Source organism: Theropithecus gelada, chromosome 7b (genome assembly GCF_003255815.1).
Source record: "Theropithecus gelada isolate Dixy chromosome 7b, Tgel_1.0, whole genome shotgun sequence".
NCBI classification, from domain to species: domain Eukaryota; kingdom Metazoa; phylum Chordata; class Mammalia; order Primates; family Cercopithecidae; genus Theropithecus; species Theropithecus gelada.
Genome location: NC_037675.1, coordinates 4,611,803 through 4,631,227, shown reverse-complemented (window position 1 = coordinate 4,631,227; position 19,425 = coordinate 4,611,803). Strand labels below are relative to the sequence as shown.

General features: G+C 45.0%; 1 protein-coding gene across 2 annotated transcripts in view; it reads left to right on the top strand.

Moving 5' to 3' along the window:
* Positions 1-2,890: 2,890 nt before the first annotated feature.
* CRTC3 (CREB regulated transcription coactivator 3) overlaps positions 2,891-19,425 on the top strand; it is a 118,408-nt gene continuing 101,873 nt past the window's right edge. For both annotated transcript variants that reach the window (XM_025392553.1, XM_025392552.1), the window contains exons 1-2: positions 2,891-3,208; positions 13,354-13,452. In XM_025392553.1, coding sequence (XP_025248338.1) covers positions 3,077-3,208; positions 13,354-13,452 — 231 coding nt within the window. In that variant the 5' untranslated portion in view covers positions 2,891-3,076. The remainder of the gene's footprint in view (positions 3,209-13,353; positions 13,453-19,425) is intronic.

The following is a 19,425-nucleotide window of genomic DNA, read 5'->3' as shown; positions in this document are numbered from 1 at the left end:
CACCACACCTGGCTAATTTTTGTATTTTTAGTAGAGACAGTGTTTCACCATATTGGTCAGGGTGGTCTCGAACTCCTGACCTCAGGCTATCTGCCCACCTTGGCCTCCCAAAATGCTGGGATTACAGGTGTGAGCCACCACACCTGGCTGATGCTTGATATTTCTGCAGTGGCTTCTCATCATGATGATACTCGTATGGTTCAAGAGCAGGTAAGTGTAGAGACGGCTTTCCAACTTAGTAGATGGCTTCCTGATTTCAAAAGAGGCAGTGTCTCCTTTGGTGGCTCATTTTGCAGCATAGCTCTCAAAGTCATTCCTCAAAGTTCAACCTGCAGTTGGTTGCTTCAGCCCTCCAAACAAGTCTGGAAGTCATTTTATACCCTGTAATATATTCTTTTGTACTTAAACCATCTAGAAGGTTCTGTTCTCTGAAACTGGACCCAAATAATGTAACAGAAAAGCAGAATGTAAAGAAAAAAGCTGGGCGCGGTGGCTCAAGCCTGTAATCCCAGCACTTTGGGAGGCCGAGACAGGTGGATCACCTGCGATCAACAGTTTGAGACCAGCCTGACCAACATGGTGAAACCCCGTCTCTACTAAAAATACAAAAAATTAGCCTGCGTGGTGGTGTGTGCCTGTAATCCCACCTACTCAGGGGGCTGAGGCAGGAGAATCACTTGAACTCAGGAGGCAGAGGTTGCAGTGAGCTGAGATCGCACCACTGCACTGAAGCCTGGGCAACAGAGCTAGACTTTGTCTAAAAAAAAAAAATTAGCTGGGCATGGTAACGCGAGCCTGTAATCCTAGTTACCCAGGAGGCTGAGGCACAAGAATCACTTGAACCCAAGAGGCAGAGGTTGCAGTGAGCTGAGATTGTGCCACTGCACTCCAGCCTGGGTAACAGAGCAAGACTCCGTCTCAAAAACAAACGAACAAACAAATAAACAAACAAAAAAAGCATGGTAAATAACACAAAATACAACAGAAAAATCCAGTTATAATAAAAATCACTAAATTCTAGCTAACAGAGATATATTTTCAGAATACATTTTCTAAAAAGTCCAACTATATGCTATGTCTGAGAGACAGGTGAAAAACATAATGGAATATTATCATATAAATGAACTGACACAAATATATCTCAAAAACATAATGGTGAATGCAAAAAGATGCAGAATGATTATTCAGTATGATGTCATTATTTCTAAAGTTTAAAAACGAAATTAGGTATTCCATATAGCACTGCTGGATCCTTACATCATATGTAATAAAAGTATAAAAACACAAACTGGAATGATATGTACCAACTTGAGCACAGTGACTATCTGTGGGGCGGAAGAGGAAATGAGCGTGGGGTCGTCATGTCTAGTTTTGTATGTCTTTAATAAATCCCAAGTACATGCAGCAAAATGTATTGATGTCTGATTAATCTTGACAGTGGGGGGCATGGGTGGTATTAATATTATTTTCCGTTCTCTTCTGTAGGCCTCTAATATTTCCCACTTTACAAAACACTGACACACGCTCAGGGCTCTCTGGGACGTCTTTGTGCACATCAACATTCGTGCTGAGAGTAGCTTCTGGACTCTAAAGAGGAAACTCTGGCCGGGCGCGGTGGCTCAAGCCTGTAATCCCAGCACTTTGGGAGGCCGAGACGGGCGGATCACGAGGTCAGGAGATCGAGACCATCCTGGCTAACACGGTGAAACCCCGTCTCTACTAAAAAATAAAAAAATTAGCCGGGCGAGGTGGCGGGCGCCTGTAGTCCCAGCTACTCGGGAGGCTGAGGCAGGAGAATGGCGGGAACCCGGGAGGCGGAGCTTGCAGTGAGCTGAGATCCGGCCACTGCACTCCAGCCCGGGCGACAGAGCGAGACTCCGTCTCAAAAAAAAAAAAAAAAAAAAAAAAAAAAGAGGAAACTCTCCGAGCACCGTGGCCCACGCCTGTTATCCCAGCACTTTGGGAGGCCGAGGTGGTCAGATCGCTTGAGCCCAGGAGTTCGAGACCAGCCTGGGCAAAATAGCGTGACCCCATTGCTACAAAAACATTTAAAAACTAGCCGGGCGTCCTTACGCCTGCCTGTGGTCCCAGCTATTCGGGAGGCTGAGGTGGGAGGATCGCTTGAGCCCGGGAGGTCAAAGCCTCGGTGAGCCACTGCACTCCAGCCGGGGAGACAGAGAAAGACATCCCTCCACTCCCCCCAAAGAAGGGGAAACTCGCTGAGGCTGAGCGCTGATTTTCCAAGGTGGGGCTGGCACCTGCTGAAGGTGCCACAGGAGTGGAGAGACCATAGGGAGACTTGGAAAGAACCTGGAAAGGTGGCTGGGGCTATGGAGCCAAGCCTGTAGCAGGGCTGGATGGTGTCTGTAGTTTGTGCAGAACAGGAGGCAGTTTGTAAAGCCGACATACAGCTTTGGTTGATTGGAGCGGGGAGGGGTGGATGTGAGAGGTCAGGAAACCAGCGGCTGGAGGCCGGGGGCCTGGAGCGGCAGGGCTGGCGGGCAGATGTTAGGCCCCAGGCAAAATGGGCGCACCCCCTGCGGGGACCCGAGGTGACCTGCTTGAGGTCCGGTCGCCCAGGTTCCACCTGGAGAAGAAAATCTTCGTAATTTGGCGGGGGGAGGGGGGATGCGGGCACAGGCTGTGTTCTCCACGTCGCGTAGACTCACAGGCCATCCCTGGGTCGGAGAGTCTCCGTGGAGTGGCACCCCAGCGTCCCCCATACGCCGGGGCCGCTTTGTCGGGCTGACCGGGGTCCCTCCGGGTGGCCGCCTGCGGCGGCTCCCGAGCCAGGCCAGGAAGCGGGGAGCAGCCCTCAGTCCGCGAGCGCGGAGCCGGGGAGGGCGGGAGGCCGGGCGGGCCCCGCCGAGGGCGGGGCGGGGCCGGGCGCACGGGGGCGGACCTCGGCGCGCTCCCAGCCGCTCGCTGGGTCCGGGGCCGCGGCGGCTCCTCTGCTGGGTCGCGCCGGACGACGGGCTTCGGGCGGCGGCCCCGGCGGCCTGCGGACTGACGGGTGGGCGGAGGAGCAGGCCCCGCGGCCGCCGTCTCCCGCTTCTGCCCGCGCAGGGCCAGCGCCATGGCCGCCTCGCCGGGCTCGGGCAGCGCCAACCCGCGGAAGTTCAGTGAGAAGATCGCGCTGCACACGCAGCGACAGGCCGAGGAGACGCGGGCCTTCGAGCAGCTCATGACCGACCTCACCCTGTCGCGGGTGAGGGCCCAGGCCGGCGCGGGCGGGGGCGGCCACGGCCGCGGGCGGGACCCGCGCGGCGGGTGAGAGGTCGCGGGGCCGAGGCGATGGCGGGGCCGGGCGGGGGCCGCGCCCGGGAACCGGCGGCTGGGAGGGGGACCGGAGTGGCCGCGGCCTCGGTGCTTCCTTGCCTGGCGACACCCGTTAACCGTTCGCGATCCCCGGCGGAGGTGGGAGGGTCTCCGGGCCCCATGTACTGGGAGATGGGCAGGGGTGAAGCCCGTGGAGGCGGGCGGCCGTGCGAGAGCGGCCTGAGGGGGAGGGGGACGGAGAGCCCCGAGAGGAAATCGCAAACAGCTCGGAGGCCGGCCGGGTGGCTTGGCGCGGCTTCTGGTCGCTCCGAACATCCCCCACCATCGAGCCCTGCTGTTCTGCCGGCGTGGAAGGCCGCGGGCACCCCAGGGTCCCACGCGCCCGTCGGGGGAGCTCTGTGCACAAGTCCATCCAGGGCCCGCCCTGGGGTGGCTCGGGGTGTGGGTACCACGACGGGATTCCATGTCGAGTGTGAGTCTCTGCTCCTTTTACTCCTTGGAGGTGCTTTATCGGGCCCAGTTTACTTTGTTCGGCCCCGGATATTTAGTGAGAACTGACAAGCGTCGCTGGTGACTGGGGAGGGACCTGGAGGAATGAGTAAGGCACGAGCCGGGACAAACACCTGGCGAGGTTAGGTAACCGCTGAGTGAGGCAGTGGAGGATGGAGAGCCAACCGGAGTGTCCGCGCAGGATTGCAGAGAAGGGGGGTCAGCAGGAGTGGGGCTGGCCTTGAGGATCCTGAATGCTGACCTTGGAGGACCATCAGGAGGATGGGGGAGGATCTGCAGATACTGGGGGACCGAGGTGGGGGAGACAGCTTGAAAGAGAGCTGAGAGCAGAGTTGCAAACCAGCTGAGTTGCAGACACATTATTTTTTGGCCAGCGCAGTGTTTGGGAAAAATTGAATCTGTTGCCAGAATTTTTAACTTGAAAGACTTCCACACAAAAATCCAAATTTCCTTATTATTTATTTATTATTATTTATATATATTAAAAATTGGGAGACCTGTTAACACTAGTCCTGAATTCCTGCGTGACAGCTACGGACAGGCTGGAGCTGGGTGATGATGAAAGGGAGCTCAGCTCCCTTTCAAATGGAGCAAGAACTCTAGTTTGCCACCGTCCACACCACTTTCTGTCACAGTCCCTCAAGGGGAAGCTAGGTGACAGTTGCCATTTATACTCATGATGGTGTTTTCTTTAAGTGAAGTTAAGGAAAAAGTGAAACATTTCCTGTACTTACATTTCTGTTCACATTGAGAAAAAAATATATAGATAGAGAGAAAGAAGCTGAAGCTTTCAAGAAAATGTTTTCTTATACCCTGTCAGCTTCACTCATTTATTACCTGCCTGGCATCCACTGGCATTTACTTCTGTGACCTTGGTTAGATTCAGAGATGAACTCAATAAGCTCAGAGCACATTAAAAAGAATGGGTGGGTGAAAGCTGAGGATTAGTGTTGGGGCCTGTGTTGTTTAGATACATACTGTACATTGTTTATATACAAATACATGCACTGTATATGTCTGTATACCTATGGTGGATCCAATCTTTCACCCAATTCATGAATCTCCTTTAAAATATCCCTGACAGGTAAGGTCATGAGTAATGTACAGACTCTCTTTTAAAGGCAAAATTTTTTCACAGATCCTCACTGTTTACATTACTTTCAAGTAAAAAAAAAAAAGTGTTTACTTACTTTCAAGAGAACCTGCTATAACTCAGGGTCTCTTGAATTTAGCAAGCCTAATCAACTGTGGCCCATATGATAATTCAGTCACCACTTTATTCTAATTACTACAAAATTATGGTATCATTTTGCCCTTCACCTGGTACAGGGAATCTTTTTTTTTTTTTTTTTTTTGAGACAGAGTCTCGCTCTGTCGCCCAGGCTGGAGTGCAGTGGCCAGATCTCAGCTCACTGCAAGCTCCGCTTCCCGGGTTCACGCCATTCTCCTGCCTCAGCCTCCCGAGTAGCTGGGACTACAGGCGCCTGCCACCTCGCCCGGCTAGTTTTTTGTATTTTTTTAGTAGAGACGGGGTTTCACCGTGTTAGCCAGGATGGTCTCGATCTCCTGACCTCGTGATCCACCCGTCTCGGCCTCCCAAAGTGCTGGGATTACAGGCTTGAGCCACCGCGCCCGGCGGGCGGAATCATTTACATATTAATTCTGCCCGTGTTTTCTTCTTGGCCAGTTACAAGTAAAGTAACACTGCTTGACTCCACCGTGCTCATAAACACATCTGTAAATGATAACACTGAATTTGGCTACTAATGTTTGCTTATTTAAAAATCTTAAGGGTTATTTTCATAAAGAAATCACAAAATTAGAACACTTCTCATGGAGAACTCTTAGATTCCCAGCATGTCTATGAAGGATGTGTCTCTAAGCATCCAAAGATCCCAGTTGGAGGAGTATCCACCTAGTTCATAATTGGTAACTGGATGGCAGATATACTGACTTTCTAGCCCATTACTAGCCCATGATAGACATGCTAATTGATAGGGCAGACATTACTGATCCATCTAGATGCTCTTTCCCCTCTGAGCCTGTGTTGGGATTCAAGTCCTTCTCTACATAATCAAAGCAATCCTTCAGAGTTGGCATTAAATCCTATTCACCTAGCGGGTAGGATAGACTAGATTGTGGAGGATTTTCTCTAGCTTTAGAAGTCCAGCATTATCAGGAAGCAGTGGGAAAATTTTGAGAAGGGAGTACTAGGAGGAGGAGTTGACTGGTGGTACCTGGAATGGTAAAGAGAGGGAAGAAAGTGGGGTTGGGCATGGTGGTTCACGCCTGTAATCCCAGCACTTTGGGAGGCTGAGGCGTGCGGATCACAAGGTCAAGAGATTGAGACCATCCTGGCCAACATGGCGAAACCGCATCTCTACTAAAAGTACAAAAATTAGCCTGGCATGGTGGCACGGGCCTGTAGTTCCAGCTACTTGGGAGGCTGAGGCAGGAGAATTGCTTGAACCCAGGAGGTGGAGGTTGCAGTGAGCTGGGATCATGCCACTGTACTCCAGCCTGGGCGACAGAGCGAGACTTCATCTCAAAAAAAAAAAAAAAAAGAGAGGGGAGGGAAGAAAGTGAAGAAAGTGGTTGCAGGTATGCCTGGGAAGGGACTGTTCTGTTGTACATTTGTTAATGTATTCATTTGTCAGTATTTGAGTGCCTACTTTATTGTTAATGGGGTGTGTGTTTGTGAGGGAGAAGGGTGAAAACATGGGGCTGTCCTTTAAAGATCTTACTAATTTGTCCCACAAATTTACTTACTGAGTCCTTAGTGTGTGCCAGGGGTTAGGATGGACACTGGGTATATAGTAATGAGCAAGCAAAACACAGTGTCCTAATGGATTTTAGGATTTAATGAGGAAGACATTCATTTAGTAAGTAAGGACACATTTTGGTGAATATCCCCAAAGCAGAAGTAGCTGGAGCTCTGGATATGTATGGTAGGGAGTTCTCACCTCTTCCAGTGGCCTAAAGGCTCAGTGGGAGTGGGGAAGGCATTTGAGGGTTTGTGTGTTGAGGGAGGGAATATGTTGCAGGTACAGAGAACCGGGATTCAGTAAAAGGAGATGAGGAGGGTGATGTGAGATGAGGCTGGAGGCATTCACAGGGATCAGGTTGTAGAGACAGGATTTGGAACTTGATCTTAAGGACAATGGAAAGTCACTGAAGGGGTTGAACCATGGGAGATTTGCATTTTTAAAAGATTCCTCTAGCTCCAGCATGGTGGGTAGAAGAGAGGAGGATTTTAGCAGGAGATGTGATAGTGGCATTTATTAAGATGGTGGCAGTTGGGAGGCAGAGCGGTGAGCAGATTGATACTTAGGAGGTGGAAAGGACTGGATTCCGTGAATGGGTGAGGAAGGTGAGAAAGAGGGAGGGCTCGAACCATTTCAGGGTGTTGTTCATTAAGCAGACACCGGCAGGAGCAAGTTTGTGCGGAAATGCTGAGTTTGAGGTGCCTGTGAGGCATGTAAGTAGAGATGGTCTAGCGGGCAGCTGTTTAGATTGTTTTGCAGCTCGAGAAGAAAGGCTGGGCTACTGAGAAAAATGTGGGAGTTGTTGGTACATAGCCACAGAAGTAGATTTGGCTGCCTAGGAAGAATTGATGGAACAGATATTGTAAACTGGTGGCTTAAGTTCTGTATTTGGCCTTCTAACATGTTTTTGGTTTTGACCCAAAATGTGGTTAGTTGGTTGGTTGGTTGGTTTTAATTAGGGCTAACAATGAATATTGGGATTTTATAGTAAAATCTGGACTTTGGTTTTTTTTGAAAAATGCGATAATCTAACAATACTCACCCGAGATTTCTGGATGGCACTAGTTGTCTGGAGCTGAATGTTGGCTGCCCCATTAGAAAGGCCATGGATGTGGTCTTCAGTTTGCCACAGTCCCCACCACCCTCTAAGGTATTCTTTGTAGTGATCCCAGACTGCTTCACTTAGATTCCCTGCTTGGCAGCTGTAGGCATTTGAGTTTGTGACCCTTGTCAGAAAGTGAACTGTGAGGCTGGGCGCGGTGGCTCACGCCTGTAATCCCAGCACTTTGGGAGGCCGAGGCGGGTGGATCACCTGAGGTGTCGGGAGTTTGAGACCAGACTGACCAACATGGAGAAACCTAAACTAAAACTACAAAAAATTAGCCGGGCATGGTGGCGGGTGCCTGTAATCCCAGCTACTCAGGAGGCTGAGGCAGGAGAATCGCTTGAGCCTGGGAGGCAGAGGTTGCAGTGAGCTGAAATCGTGCCATGGCACTCCAACCTGGGCAACAAGAGTGAAACTCCATCTCAAAAAAAAAAAAAAAAGAAAGTGAACCATGAAGAGAGCCTAGGAGAAGCCCAAGGAACTAAGGAACTACACCATTTGAAAGGGAAGTGGAGGAGCTGGCAAAGAAGGCTTGAAGAGCAACCAGAGGGGCAGGAGAAAGCCAGGAGTACTCTTGTGAAGAGGAGGGAATGCCGACCAACTGAGCCTAGTGCTGCTGACTTGGTCTGATACAAAAGATGTGTCCTTTGGTCTAGTCATGTGGAGGTCATCGGAGGAGGTCATCAGTTACCTTGGTGACAGTTGCTGCATTCTCAGGGTGCTGGGTGAAAGGCTAACTGTGAGATGTTGAGGACGGGGGTGAGGAATGGAGATAGGGTTGGAAACTTATTCCAGAAGTTTGGCTGTGAAGAGCAACTTGTGTTGAGGAACCACAGGACTAACTCAGCATATCAACCTGGAGTGTTGATTTGACTTGTATATTTGTGAAGACTCATTATTTTCATGTGAAAATAAACCAATGATAAGACAATAGATATGTCGTAGATTAGCGAGGTCTCAGAATGGAGGAGAGAGAGAAGATGGAAATACTAGATTTCGGCTAAATATTGAGGACTTTCCTTCTGCTAGGCACTGTAATCCCTTTCACATGTTGTTATCTCACATAGTCCTCAAAATGAGCCTATGGTGTGTCTATCTGGAATTTTCCTCATTTTGTGGATGAGTAAACTGAGGCTTAGAGAGGTATGGTTGCTGAGCTGGTAAGTGGTAGAGCCAGGGTTTGAATCTGGCTATCACAGTGAATGTCTATATACTCAGCTACTTTAATTTCCCCCTTAAGGATCTTCAGCTGCTTTTACTCCCTGCTATAAGGTATCAGCATCATTTATTGAAAAGACTTTTCTTTGCCCATTGAATTACTGGGGCAATTTTGTTGCAATCAGTTGGCCATATAAGTGTTGGTTTATTTTTAGACTCTCTTCTGTTCCAGCAATTTGTATATCTCTCTTTTTGACAATAGCACACTGTATATTATAGCTTTATAGTAAGGCTTAAAACCTAGTAATTTAAGTCCTCTAACTTACCTCTTTTTGAAAATTGCTCTGGCTAGGCGCCGTGGCTCACGCCTGTAATCCCAGCACTTTGGGAGGCTGAGGTGGGCAGATCACTTGAGCCTAGGAGTTCTAGACCAGCCTTGGTAACATGGTGAAATCCGTCTCTAAAAAAAAAAAAAAAAATACAAAAATTAGCTGGGCGTGGTGGCGCGCGCTTGTATTTGGGAGGTGGAGGTTGCAGTGAGCTGTGATTGTGACACTGCACTCCAGCCTGGGCAACAGAGACCCTATCTCAAAAAAAAAAAAAAATTGCTCTGACTATTCTAGGTCATTTGCACATCCATACATTTTAGAATTATCTTGTCAATCTCTCTAAAAGGACCTGCTGGGATTTTGGATTGTAATCGTGTTGACTATTGTGAGACTTTTCTCAAAAAACAATGAATGAGGCCTGGATCTCATTTCCTGTAGGCATTAAAGAAATTTCCACTAAGATGTGTGACTGTAGGTCACAGGTTGCTAACTCAGTCAGTGAGGCAGGTAAGGAAAATGAATGGAGGGGCCAGGAATGAGATGATCATGGCAGCTGATCCTGGGCCATCGTGGAGGAATAATAGGGTACAGTGAGGACTTGGCAAATGCCATCTAAGGGGGGTGGCCTCTTCTCAGCTTCATTCAGCAATGCCTTGCAAGAACATGGGTTCATGTTGTCTGACCTTTCAATCATGAGAAGTTGGAAATCCAGATTTTTAAGCAGTGTCCTGATTTTTTCAATTGAAATTTAATACACTGAATGGGTCAACATCTGGTGGGTAAACAGAACACTCTCTAGGCGAAATGTGGCCCATGGGCTGCCAGTCTGTGACCTCGGCCTTCGGCTAATCATTCTTTGGTTCACAAGTTCATCATCTGTAAACATGAAGGTGTTGAAGACAGTCTCAAAGTTCTTTTTCTAGCTCAATGAGTCTAAATTTCAAAAAAGGAAAATGTCAAAATAACTCAGAGTTTGAAGAGGTAACTGAGATCAGCAATAATGATAATATCTTAAGAAGTTGTCCAGAGCTTTACATTTGACGTACTACTGTTGTGTCTGTGTCATTTAATCCTCACTTTATCTTGTGCAGGAGGCATCAGAGTTGTTTGCCCAACCACACGGGAGTTCCAGGTTACAATGTCACATCATCTGATAACAGGTCCAGTGCTTTTTGTTTTTTTACAGAGTCTTGCTCTGTCACCCAGGCTGGAGTGCAGTGGCAAGATCTCGGCTCACTGCAAGCTCCGCCTTCCCAGTTCACGCCATTCTCCTGCCTCAGCCTCCCAAGTAGTTGGGACTACAGGCGCCCACCACCACGCCTGGCTAATTTTTTTGTACTTTTAGTAGAGGCGGGGTTTCACCATGTTAGCCAGGATGGTCTCCATCTCCATCTCCATCTCCTGACCTCGTGATCCGCCCGCCTCGGCCTCCCAAAGTGCTAGGATTACAGGCGTGAGCCACTGTATCCGGTGTTTTTTTTTTTTTTTTTTTTTTTTTGAGACAGAGTCTCACGGTGTCACCCAGGCTGTAGTACAGTGGTGTGATCTTGGCTCACTGCAACCTCTGCTTCCTGGGTTCAAGCAATTCTCTTGCCTCATCCTCCCAAGTAGCTAGGATTGCAGGCATGCACTACCACACCCAGCTAATTTTTAGTAGAGACGGGTTTCACGTTGTTGGCCAGGCTGGCAGTGGTCTTTTTTAACAGTCTTTGAAGGCTCTGGAAATAGGTGCTTTGGGAGGGAGAGCAGTTATGGGGGACTGTGAGATGGCCTTCAGCTCAGTTGAAGGCAGGTCCCTATCTAGATTTGTAACTTGGGTTGGTTGAAGTGTCAAGGCTTTTGGGTAAGAGTTGAAGCCTTTGTGAGAACTCTGAAAGCAGGAACTTTCCCATACATTCATCTTAGTAAGCCAGTGCCTGGCATACTACCTGACACACAGTTAAGTTTTTGTATCAGTAACTCAGTGGATAAATTGATCCTTCAAAAAAGAAATCAAAGGCTTTAAATAAAGGTGGCTGATAATTTTGTCCAGAGAATTTCAAGAATAGTCAGATGCTTTTGGTAAGTACTTTTAGAATGTTAAGATTGAAAGCTGAGAGACTTTATTCCTATAACTCCACTCCTAGATGGAAAAAACTCACCATGTCGTCGTCCTCCTGTTTGACCCTGAGATTTGGGTTTTGATTAATAGGTTATAACTGTCTCCCTGTTTAGTACATTTGAGAAATCAAATACAGCAGGTATAAGGGAAGTTAAAGCCACTAAAGGATTTCGTATGCCTTTAAAATTTCCAAATGGGTATAAGTCTTTATCTTTTAAGGATACATACTGAAATATGGAGTGATACGATGTCTGAGATTTCTTTCAGTGAGGCACTGTGGGTAGTGGAGAGGATAAAGATAAAAGATGATTGGATATAAGTTGGTAATTTTTAAGCTAGAAGATGGATAGATGGGGTTTCATTATACCTGTCTTTATTTCACATATGCTATTTGAAATCTTTCATAATAAATGTAAAAAGGAAACAATCGCAGAGCTTTATAGGTTCAACAATACTTTTGGTCAACCAAACTTCACCTTTTTTTTTTTTTTTTGAGTTCGTAATTAGTATCATCAAGGGAAAGATGGAACAAAGGAAAAGAGCATGGTGGAAAAGAGCATGGTGGAAATGGGCATATGGGCTTTGAGACTGACAGCCATGGCTCAGCCTCCTGCTAGCCACGTGGCAAGTCACTGAACTAAGTCTGGGTCTCCAGGTCTGTAACAGCAGGAGAGTACAGTCTCATTTGCATGGTTGTGGGGAGGATTAGGGATGAAGTGGGCCAAGTGTCCGAGAACAGCACCTGGCCCATCCTAGGGGCTTAGATCTGGTAGTGTTTTATTATTGTTAGAGACAGAGAGTAATGAAGGGTAAAAATCTGCCCCAGGGCTCTCTTCTATAACTCTTTTCTTCTGTATATGAATTATAGTGCCAACGGTTATGTAACCATGGAGTTAATTTATTATTTTAGAAACAGAACTCTTAAAGACCAGATCAGACCACTTTGAGATTTACAAGAACTGCAACCAGTTTATTGCTTTTTGAAAAATGAAGTAAGGAAGAACTTCCAGAAGAAAGGCATATTAAAATGGTGGGATGCCATTTTATACCTATTGAACTGACCTCCTTCCTTACCCCAATTAATGATAATATCCAACGTCAATGAGGTTTTTTTTTTTGTTTTTTTTTTGTTTTTTTTTTTGGTGAAACTTTTCTCATATGTATATTAGTAAACTGTTTGGGAAAGCATTTTGGCAGTATATGTTGAGAGCCACCAAAAGGCCCATATCCAGAGATTTAGTAATCACCCTTTGAAAGGTGTTCTAAGGAAATAATTAAGAAGAACTGTTATATACCCATTAAAAATTATTCTGTAATAGCATAGAAAAGGCTTATGATGAGCATGCTAGGTTGTATCTATCTTATGATCACAGCTATGCAGTTCTTACCAGAAATGTAAATGGAGGCTGGAAAAGAGCATGAAGAAGGGAAAACAGTTAATGTGTTAGGGTTGTGGTTAGTAGCTTAGTTTTTCTTTCAGAAATTCTTTTATTGTTGTTAAAGATTATGCCAGTGTGTCCAAGCATACACACTCAAAGACCTTGCAAGAGGACGTTACTATCATGGTATGTGGGACCTTTGGGACATGGGTAAGGTGTTTCTGAAAATAGAGTAATTGGCCGGGCGCGGTGGCTCAAGCCTGTAATCCCAGCACTTTGGGAGGCCGAGGCGGGTGGATCACGAGGTCAGGAGATCGAGACCATCCTGGCTAACATGGTGAAACCCCGTCTCTACTAAAAATACAAAAAAACTAGCCGGGCGTGGTGGCGGGCGCCTGTAGTCCCAGCTACTCGGAGGCTGAGGCGGGAGAATGGCGTGAACCCGGGAGGCGGAGCTTGCAGTGAGCCGAGATCGCGCCACTGCACTCCAGCCTGGGCGACACAGCGAGACTCCGTCTCAAAAAAAAAAAAAAAAAAAAAAAAGAAAATAGAGTAATCAAAACCCAGAAAGCACCGGAAACCTTGAGGGTGTGATCACTTAAGTAGAGAAGAAATTGAAACCAAGACTTTCATTCTTGAACCGTTCCCCTACAAAATACTATACTTTGATGCTTCTTTAGATCTTTGCTGTTACCTCTCAACGTTCTTCAAATCACTTTGTTTCCAGGTTCAATTTCAGAAGCTGCAGCAACTGCGCCTTACACAGTACCATGGAGGATCCTTACCAAATGTGAGCCAGCTTCGGAGCAGTGCGTCAGAGTTTCAGGTACTTCCAGATATGTATTTTCTTGAAGCTGAATGGAGTGTAAAAAATAGACAAAGATGAGATCTTGAAGGATAAGCTGGGCCTAGGTACAGTTCAGTCTTCATTTCGAAAGTCCGTTAATACTCTCATAGTTTCTTTTTTTTTTTTTTTTTTTTTTTTTTTTGAGACGGAGTCTCGCTCTGTCGCCCAGGCTGGAGTGCAGTGGCCGGATCTCAGCTCACTGCAAGCTCCACCTCCCGGGTTCACGCCATTCTCCTGCCTCAGCCTCCCGAGTAGCTGGGACTACAGGCGCCTGCCACCTCGCCCGGCTAGTTTTTTTGTATTTTTTTTTTGGAGAGACGGGGTTTCACCGTGTTAGCCAGAGTGGTCTCGATCTCCTGACCTTGTGATCCACCCATCTCGGCCTCCCAAAGTGCTGGGATTACAGGGTTGAGCCACCGCGCCCGGCCACTCTCTCATAGTTTCTACAGCATACGATAGTGTTATTTCACAAATGGCTGAAGGCGGCACTGGCCAGTAGAATTATAACACAAGCATATGTAATTTAAAATGTTCTAGTAGCTACATTAAAGAAGAAACATGTGGGATTAATTTTAACGTCTATATTTTTCAAAATGCAGCTTTCTCATATATCATTTTAATATTACTTAAATAAATGTTTGGCTGGGCATGGTGGCTCACACCTGTAATCCTAGCACTTTGGAGACCAAGGCCAGTGGATCACCTGAGGTCAGGAGTTCAAGACCTGCCTGGTCACCATGGTGAAACCCCATCTCTACTAAAAATACAAAAATTAGCTAGGTGTGGTGGCGCACAGCTGCAGTCCCAGCTACTTGGGAAGCTGAGGCATGAGAATCGCTTGAACCCAGGAGGTGGAGGGTGCAGTGAGCAGAGATCACACCACTGTACTCCAGCCTGGGCAACAGAGCAAGACTCTTTGTCTCAAAGAAAAAAAATAAAAATAAAAATAAAAAATTTAATCCAGTATATCCAAAATATGATCATTTTAACATGCAATCAGCATAAAAAAATTGAGAAATCTCACATACCTTTGTGTGTACTAAGTCAAAATCTGTTGCGTATTTTATACTTAAAGCATACTGTAATTTGTACCAGCTGCATTTCGCTAGTTTCATGTGGCTAGTGGCCACCACATGGGTCAGTGCAGGTGTAAGGCACAGATAAGTAGTCTGTATTGAGTTTAGATTACTGCAGTGTCCTAATGTGCTTTCATCATTCATATAAGTGGAAAGCCTTGTTCAAAACAATGTGGAATTGGTGTTTCAGACAATAGTATATGGCACTGTTGTTAAGACGTGAATTAGACCTGCTTAGATATCCTAGTCTCTGAAACATTAGGAGCCTGTCATTCTAATTATGCAATTTAAGATTTGGTGTTAAAGTTGAGATATAAACTTTAAGATGAAGCATTACTTGATTATTTGGATGCCTGACCATTTTAAAAGCACTGTCTTATTTCTTTGTGATAGAAACTGGGTTCACTTTTTTGATGATGTCAAATGAAGCCAAATGTATTAAGTTGGGGACTTCAATTTGAAAGTGCTAATAGGAACTCCAAATATAGTTGTGATTAGAAAAAGTATAACATGAACATATTTGTACCCTGCTACACTGGAATCTTGTCTTCAGTATGATGACAGTGGACTCTTTACCATATTACTGCCTGTATTAGAGGTCTATCTTCATATATCAAACTACCTTATATATTAACCCACTGTGTTATTTAGTATCCAAATAACATAGGTCTCTGCCTTATGCTGGATTTCATACTTCAGGAAATACAGCATTGTGCGAGTTTGCTGTGTCTGAGATCCCAATTTTGTGCTACTTTATCGTCAACTTTAGAGGAATATAGAATTTACTATAATGTTCCCCTTCCGTTGCATTGGGGAATGGGATAAAGTGATAATCCTTGGCCTTCCCAGGATTCTTTTCTTTTTTTTTGTGAGATGGAGTCTTACTCTGTTGCCCAGGCAGGAGTGCAGTAGTGTGATCTCAGCTCACTGTAACCTCCATTACCTGGGTTCAAGCAATTCTTCTGCCTCAGCCTTCTGAGTAGCTAGGATTACAGGTGTGCACGACCATGCCCAACTAATTTTTATATTTTTAGTAGAGATGAGGTTTCACCATGTTGGTCAGTTTGGTCTTGAACTCCTGACCTTAAGTAATCCGCCCACCTTGGCCTTCCAAAGTGCTGGGATTATAGGCATGAGCCACTGCGCCCAGCCCCCAGGATTCTTTTCATACTGTTTTTGTTTTGTTTGTTTTTTTTTTCTTTGCAACAATCACAAACTTACAGAATACTTGGAAGTATAGTCCACTTAACTTTTTTTCTTTTTTTTTTTTTGAGTCTTGTTCTTTCACCTAGGCTGGAGTGCCATAGCGCGATGTCAGCTCACTGCAACCTCTAGCTCCTGAGTTCAAGCGATTCTCCTGCCTCAGCCTCCCAAGTAGCTGGGATCATAGGCGCACATCACCACGCCTGGCTAATTTTTGTATTTTTAGTAGAGACAATGTCTCACCACGTTGGCCAGGCTGGTCTCGAACTCCTGACCTCAGGTGATCCGCCCACCTCGTCCTCCCAAAGTGCTGGGATTACAGGCATGAACTACTGTGCCCTGCTGACATAACTTTTTTTTCACTTGGGAATAAGTTGCTGACCTGATGCCCCATCACCCCCTAATATTTCACTGTGTTTTTCCTACAAGGAAAGACATTGTTCTATATAACCAAAATACAGCCATCAAGATAAGAAAATTAACAGTGATCCGTTATTACAATCTAATCTTTAGACCTCATTTACTAAATGTCCCACTGCTATCCTCTATAGCAAAGGGATTCAGTTCAGAATCACATGCCCGTTATTGTCTGCAGTCTTCTTCAGTCTGGAACAGCTTTTCAGCCCTTTATTTTTGACATTAATTCAAGTACTCATAACTTTTGTGATCCCGTCACATTTGAAGATTACGGGCCAGTTTTTTTGTAGATATAACCCCTCAGTTGGGGTCTGCCTAATGTATCTTTGTGATTTGATTCAGACTATGCATCTTTGGCAGGAATAACACAGAAGTGATGCTGTTATGGTATCACATTAGGCACCTGATTTTGATGTGTCCTATTAATGATGATGTTCTCTTTTATTAATTAAGGTGGTGTCCACCAGGCATGGTGACTCACGCCTGTAATCCCAGCATTTTGGGAGGCTGAGGCAGGCAGATCGCTTGAGCCTAGGAGTTTGAGACCAGCCTGGGCAACATGGCGAGACCCTGTCCCTACCAAAAAAAAAAAAAAAAGAAGAAGGCTAGATGTGGTAGTGCACGCCTCTGGTCCCAGCTGCTTGGTAAGCTGAAGTGGGAGGATTGATTGCTTGAGGCTGCAGAGCAGAGATTTCAGTGAGCTCAGATGGTGCCACAGCACCCAGCTTGGGTGACAGAGTCAGACCCTGTCTCAAAAAAAAAAAAGGTGGCGTGTCTGTCAGGCTTCCCCATTCTAAAGTTACTCTTTTCCCCTTTGTAAAGAATAAATATTTTGTGAGGAGATAGTTTATCCTGATCTTCATTAAACTTTGAATCTATACATTAATTTTTTATCTCTCGGTATATGGTTTTATGATTTTCTGTGTTATTCAATCTCTTATAATCTATTATTTTTATTCATTTTTTGAAGCAATGAAAGCGCAGATTTATTGAATGAAAGTACACTATACAGAGTTGGAGTGGGCTTGAGGAAGCTAATCTGTTATTTTTATTTTGATCTTCACATTCTCCCCAATTAGGCTGGTGGGAGCCCTCTTCCAAACTGAGAAAAATTCTTGAAAAACTGAGGAGAGTCCCAGAGCACAGATTTTTTTTTAAGTAAATTTTTTGAGGTATAATTTACATACAATATAATTTATACCTTTTTTAGGTATACATTTCTATGCCATATTACCACCACAATGAAGATGTAGAATAGTTCCATTACCCCAAAAGTTTCCCTTGTGTCTCTTTGTAAGTATTCTCCATCCCCCACCTTCAGCCTCTGGAAACTACCATCTGTAGTTTTGACTCTTCCAGTGTCCTATTAGTGGAATCAAATGTCCATAGTCTTGAGTTTTTCTCTCACTTAGCATATTGCATTTGAGATTCATCTGAGTTGTTGTGTGTATTAGCTTCCTAGGGCTGCTGTAACAAAGTACTTGGTGCCTTAAAGCAACAGAAATTTATTTTCTTGTGTTCTGAGTCCAGAAGTTGGAAATCATGGTGTCAGCGGCACCATGAACGCTCTGGGGAAGAATCCCTCCTTGTCTCTTCCTAGCTTCCGTAAACTGCGGCAGTTCTTAGATTGTAGCTGCATCACTTGCTCATACTCTCTGCCTCTGTCATCACACGACTTTCTTCATTGTTTGTCTGTGTCTCTGTGTCTAAATCTTCCTCTTTTCTCTTATAAAGAACTAGTCATTGGATTTAGGGCCTACCCTAATCCAATATGATCTCACCTTTGCTTGATTACATCTGCAAAGATTCTGTTTGCAAATAAAATCATATTCACAGGTTCTGGGGGATAGGACTTGAACATATCTTTTTTGGTGGCCATGATTTAACCCACTACATTGCATTGATCAGTAGTTCATTTCTTTTTATTGCTGAGTAGAATTCCCTTCTATGGATGTAGATAATTTATCCATTCATCAGTTAGTTGATGGACATTTGGGTTGTTTCCACTTTTGGCAATTATGAATAAATATTCTATAAACATTCACATACAGTTTTTGTGTAAGTACCTAGTAGTGGAATTGCTAGATCATATAGTAAGTGTATATTAACTTTAGCTTTATAAGAAATCGCCAAGCTGTTCTCCAAAGTGGCTCTACTGTTTCACATTCTTACCAGCAGGGCATGAGAGTTCCAGTGACCCTGTGTCTGCTCTAGCACTTGGTATTTAGAGTTCCAAAAAAATGGTGGTTAAAAAACATAATATAAAATTTACCGTCTTAACCATTTTTTAAAAGTAGTTTCTTGGTATCTTCTAAAACTATTTTTAAATGTATAGTTCAGTGGTATTATGTACATTCATATTGTGCAGCCAATCTCCAGAATTTTTTCATCTGACAAAACTGAAATCCTATGCCCATTCAACAGGAATTCTCCATGTTCCCTTCCCACCAGCCTCTGGCAACCACTCTTCTCTCTGTCTGTATGAGTTTGACTATTCTAAGTGTCTCATATGAGGGAGATCATATACTATTTGTCTTTTTTGTGACTGGCTTGTGCTTAGTATAATGTCTTCATGGTTCACCCATGTTATAGTCTGTGACATGATTTCCTTCCTTTTAAAGGCTGAGTAACATTTCATTGTACGTGGATGCCACATTTTGTTCCATTCATCCACTAATGGACACTTGGGTTGCCTCCACTTCTTAGCTATTGTGAATAATGCTGCTATGAACATGGGTGTGCAAATATCTCTTCAAGGCTCTGCTTTCAGTTCTTTTGAGTATATACGCAGAAGTAGGATTGCTGGATCATATGATAATTCTGGTTTTAATTTTTTTTTTTTTTTGAGACTGAATCTCGCTCTGTTGTCCAGGCTGGAGTGCAGTAGTGTGATCTCAGCTCACTGCAACCTCTGCCTCCTGGGTTCAAGCAATTCTACTGCCTGAGCCTCCTCAGTAGCTAGGATTACAGGCGTGCCCCACTACGCCTGGCTAATTTTTTTTTTTTTTTTTTTTTTTACAGAAGGGTTTCATTTTCTCCACATCCTCACCAATACTTACTTTCTGTTTTTGTTTGTGTGTTTTTTTGATAGTAGCCATCCTAGTGTGTGTGAAGTGGTAGTATTTCAAAGTGAAAAATTTTAGGCTGCTCTGCCTGTGGAGTAGAGTAGCCATTCTTTTATTTCTTTACTTTCCTAATAAACGTGCTCTCACTTTACTCTAAAATTTTTTTTAAAAAAAATTTAGTAATTCTAGCA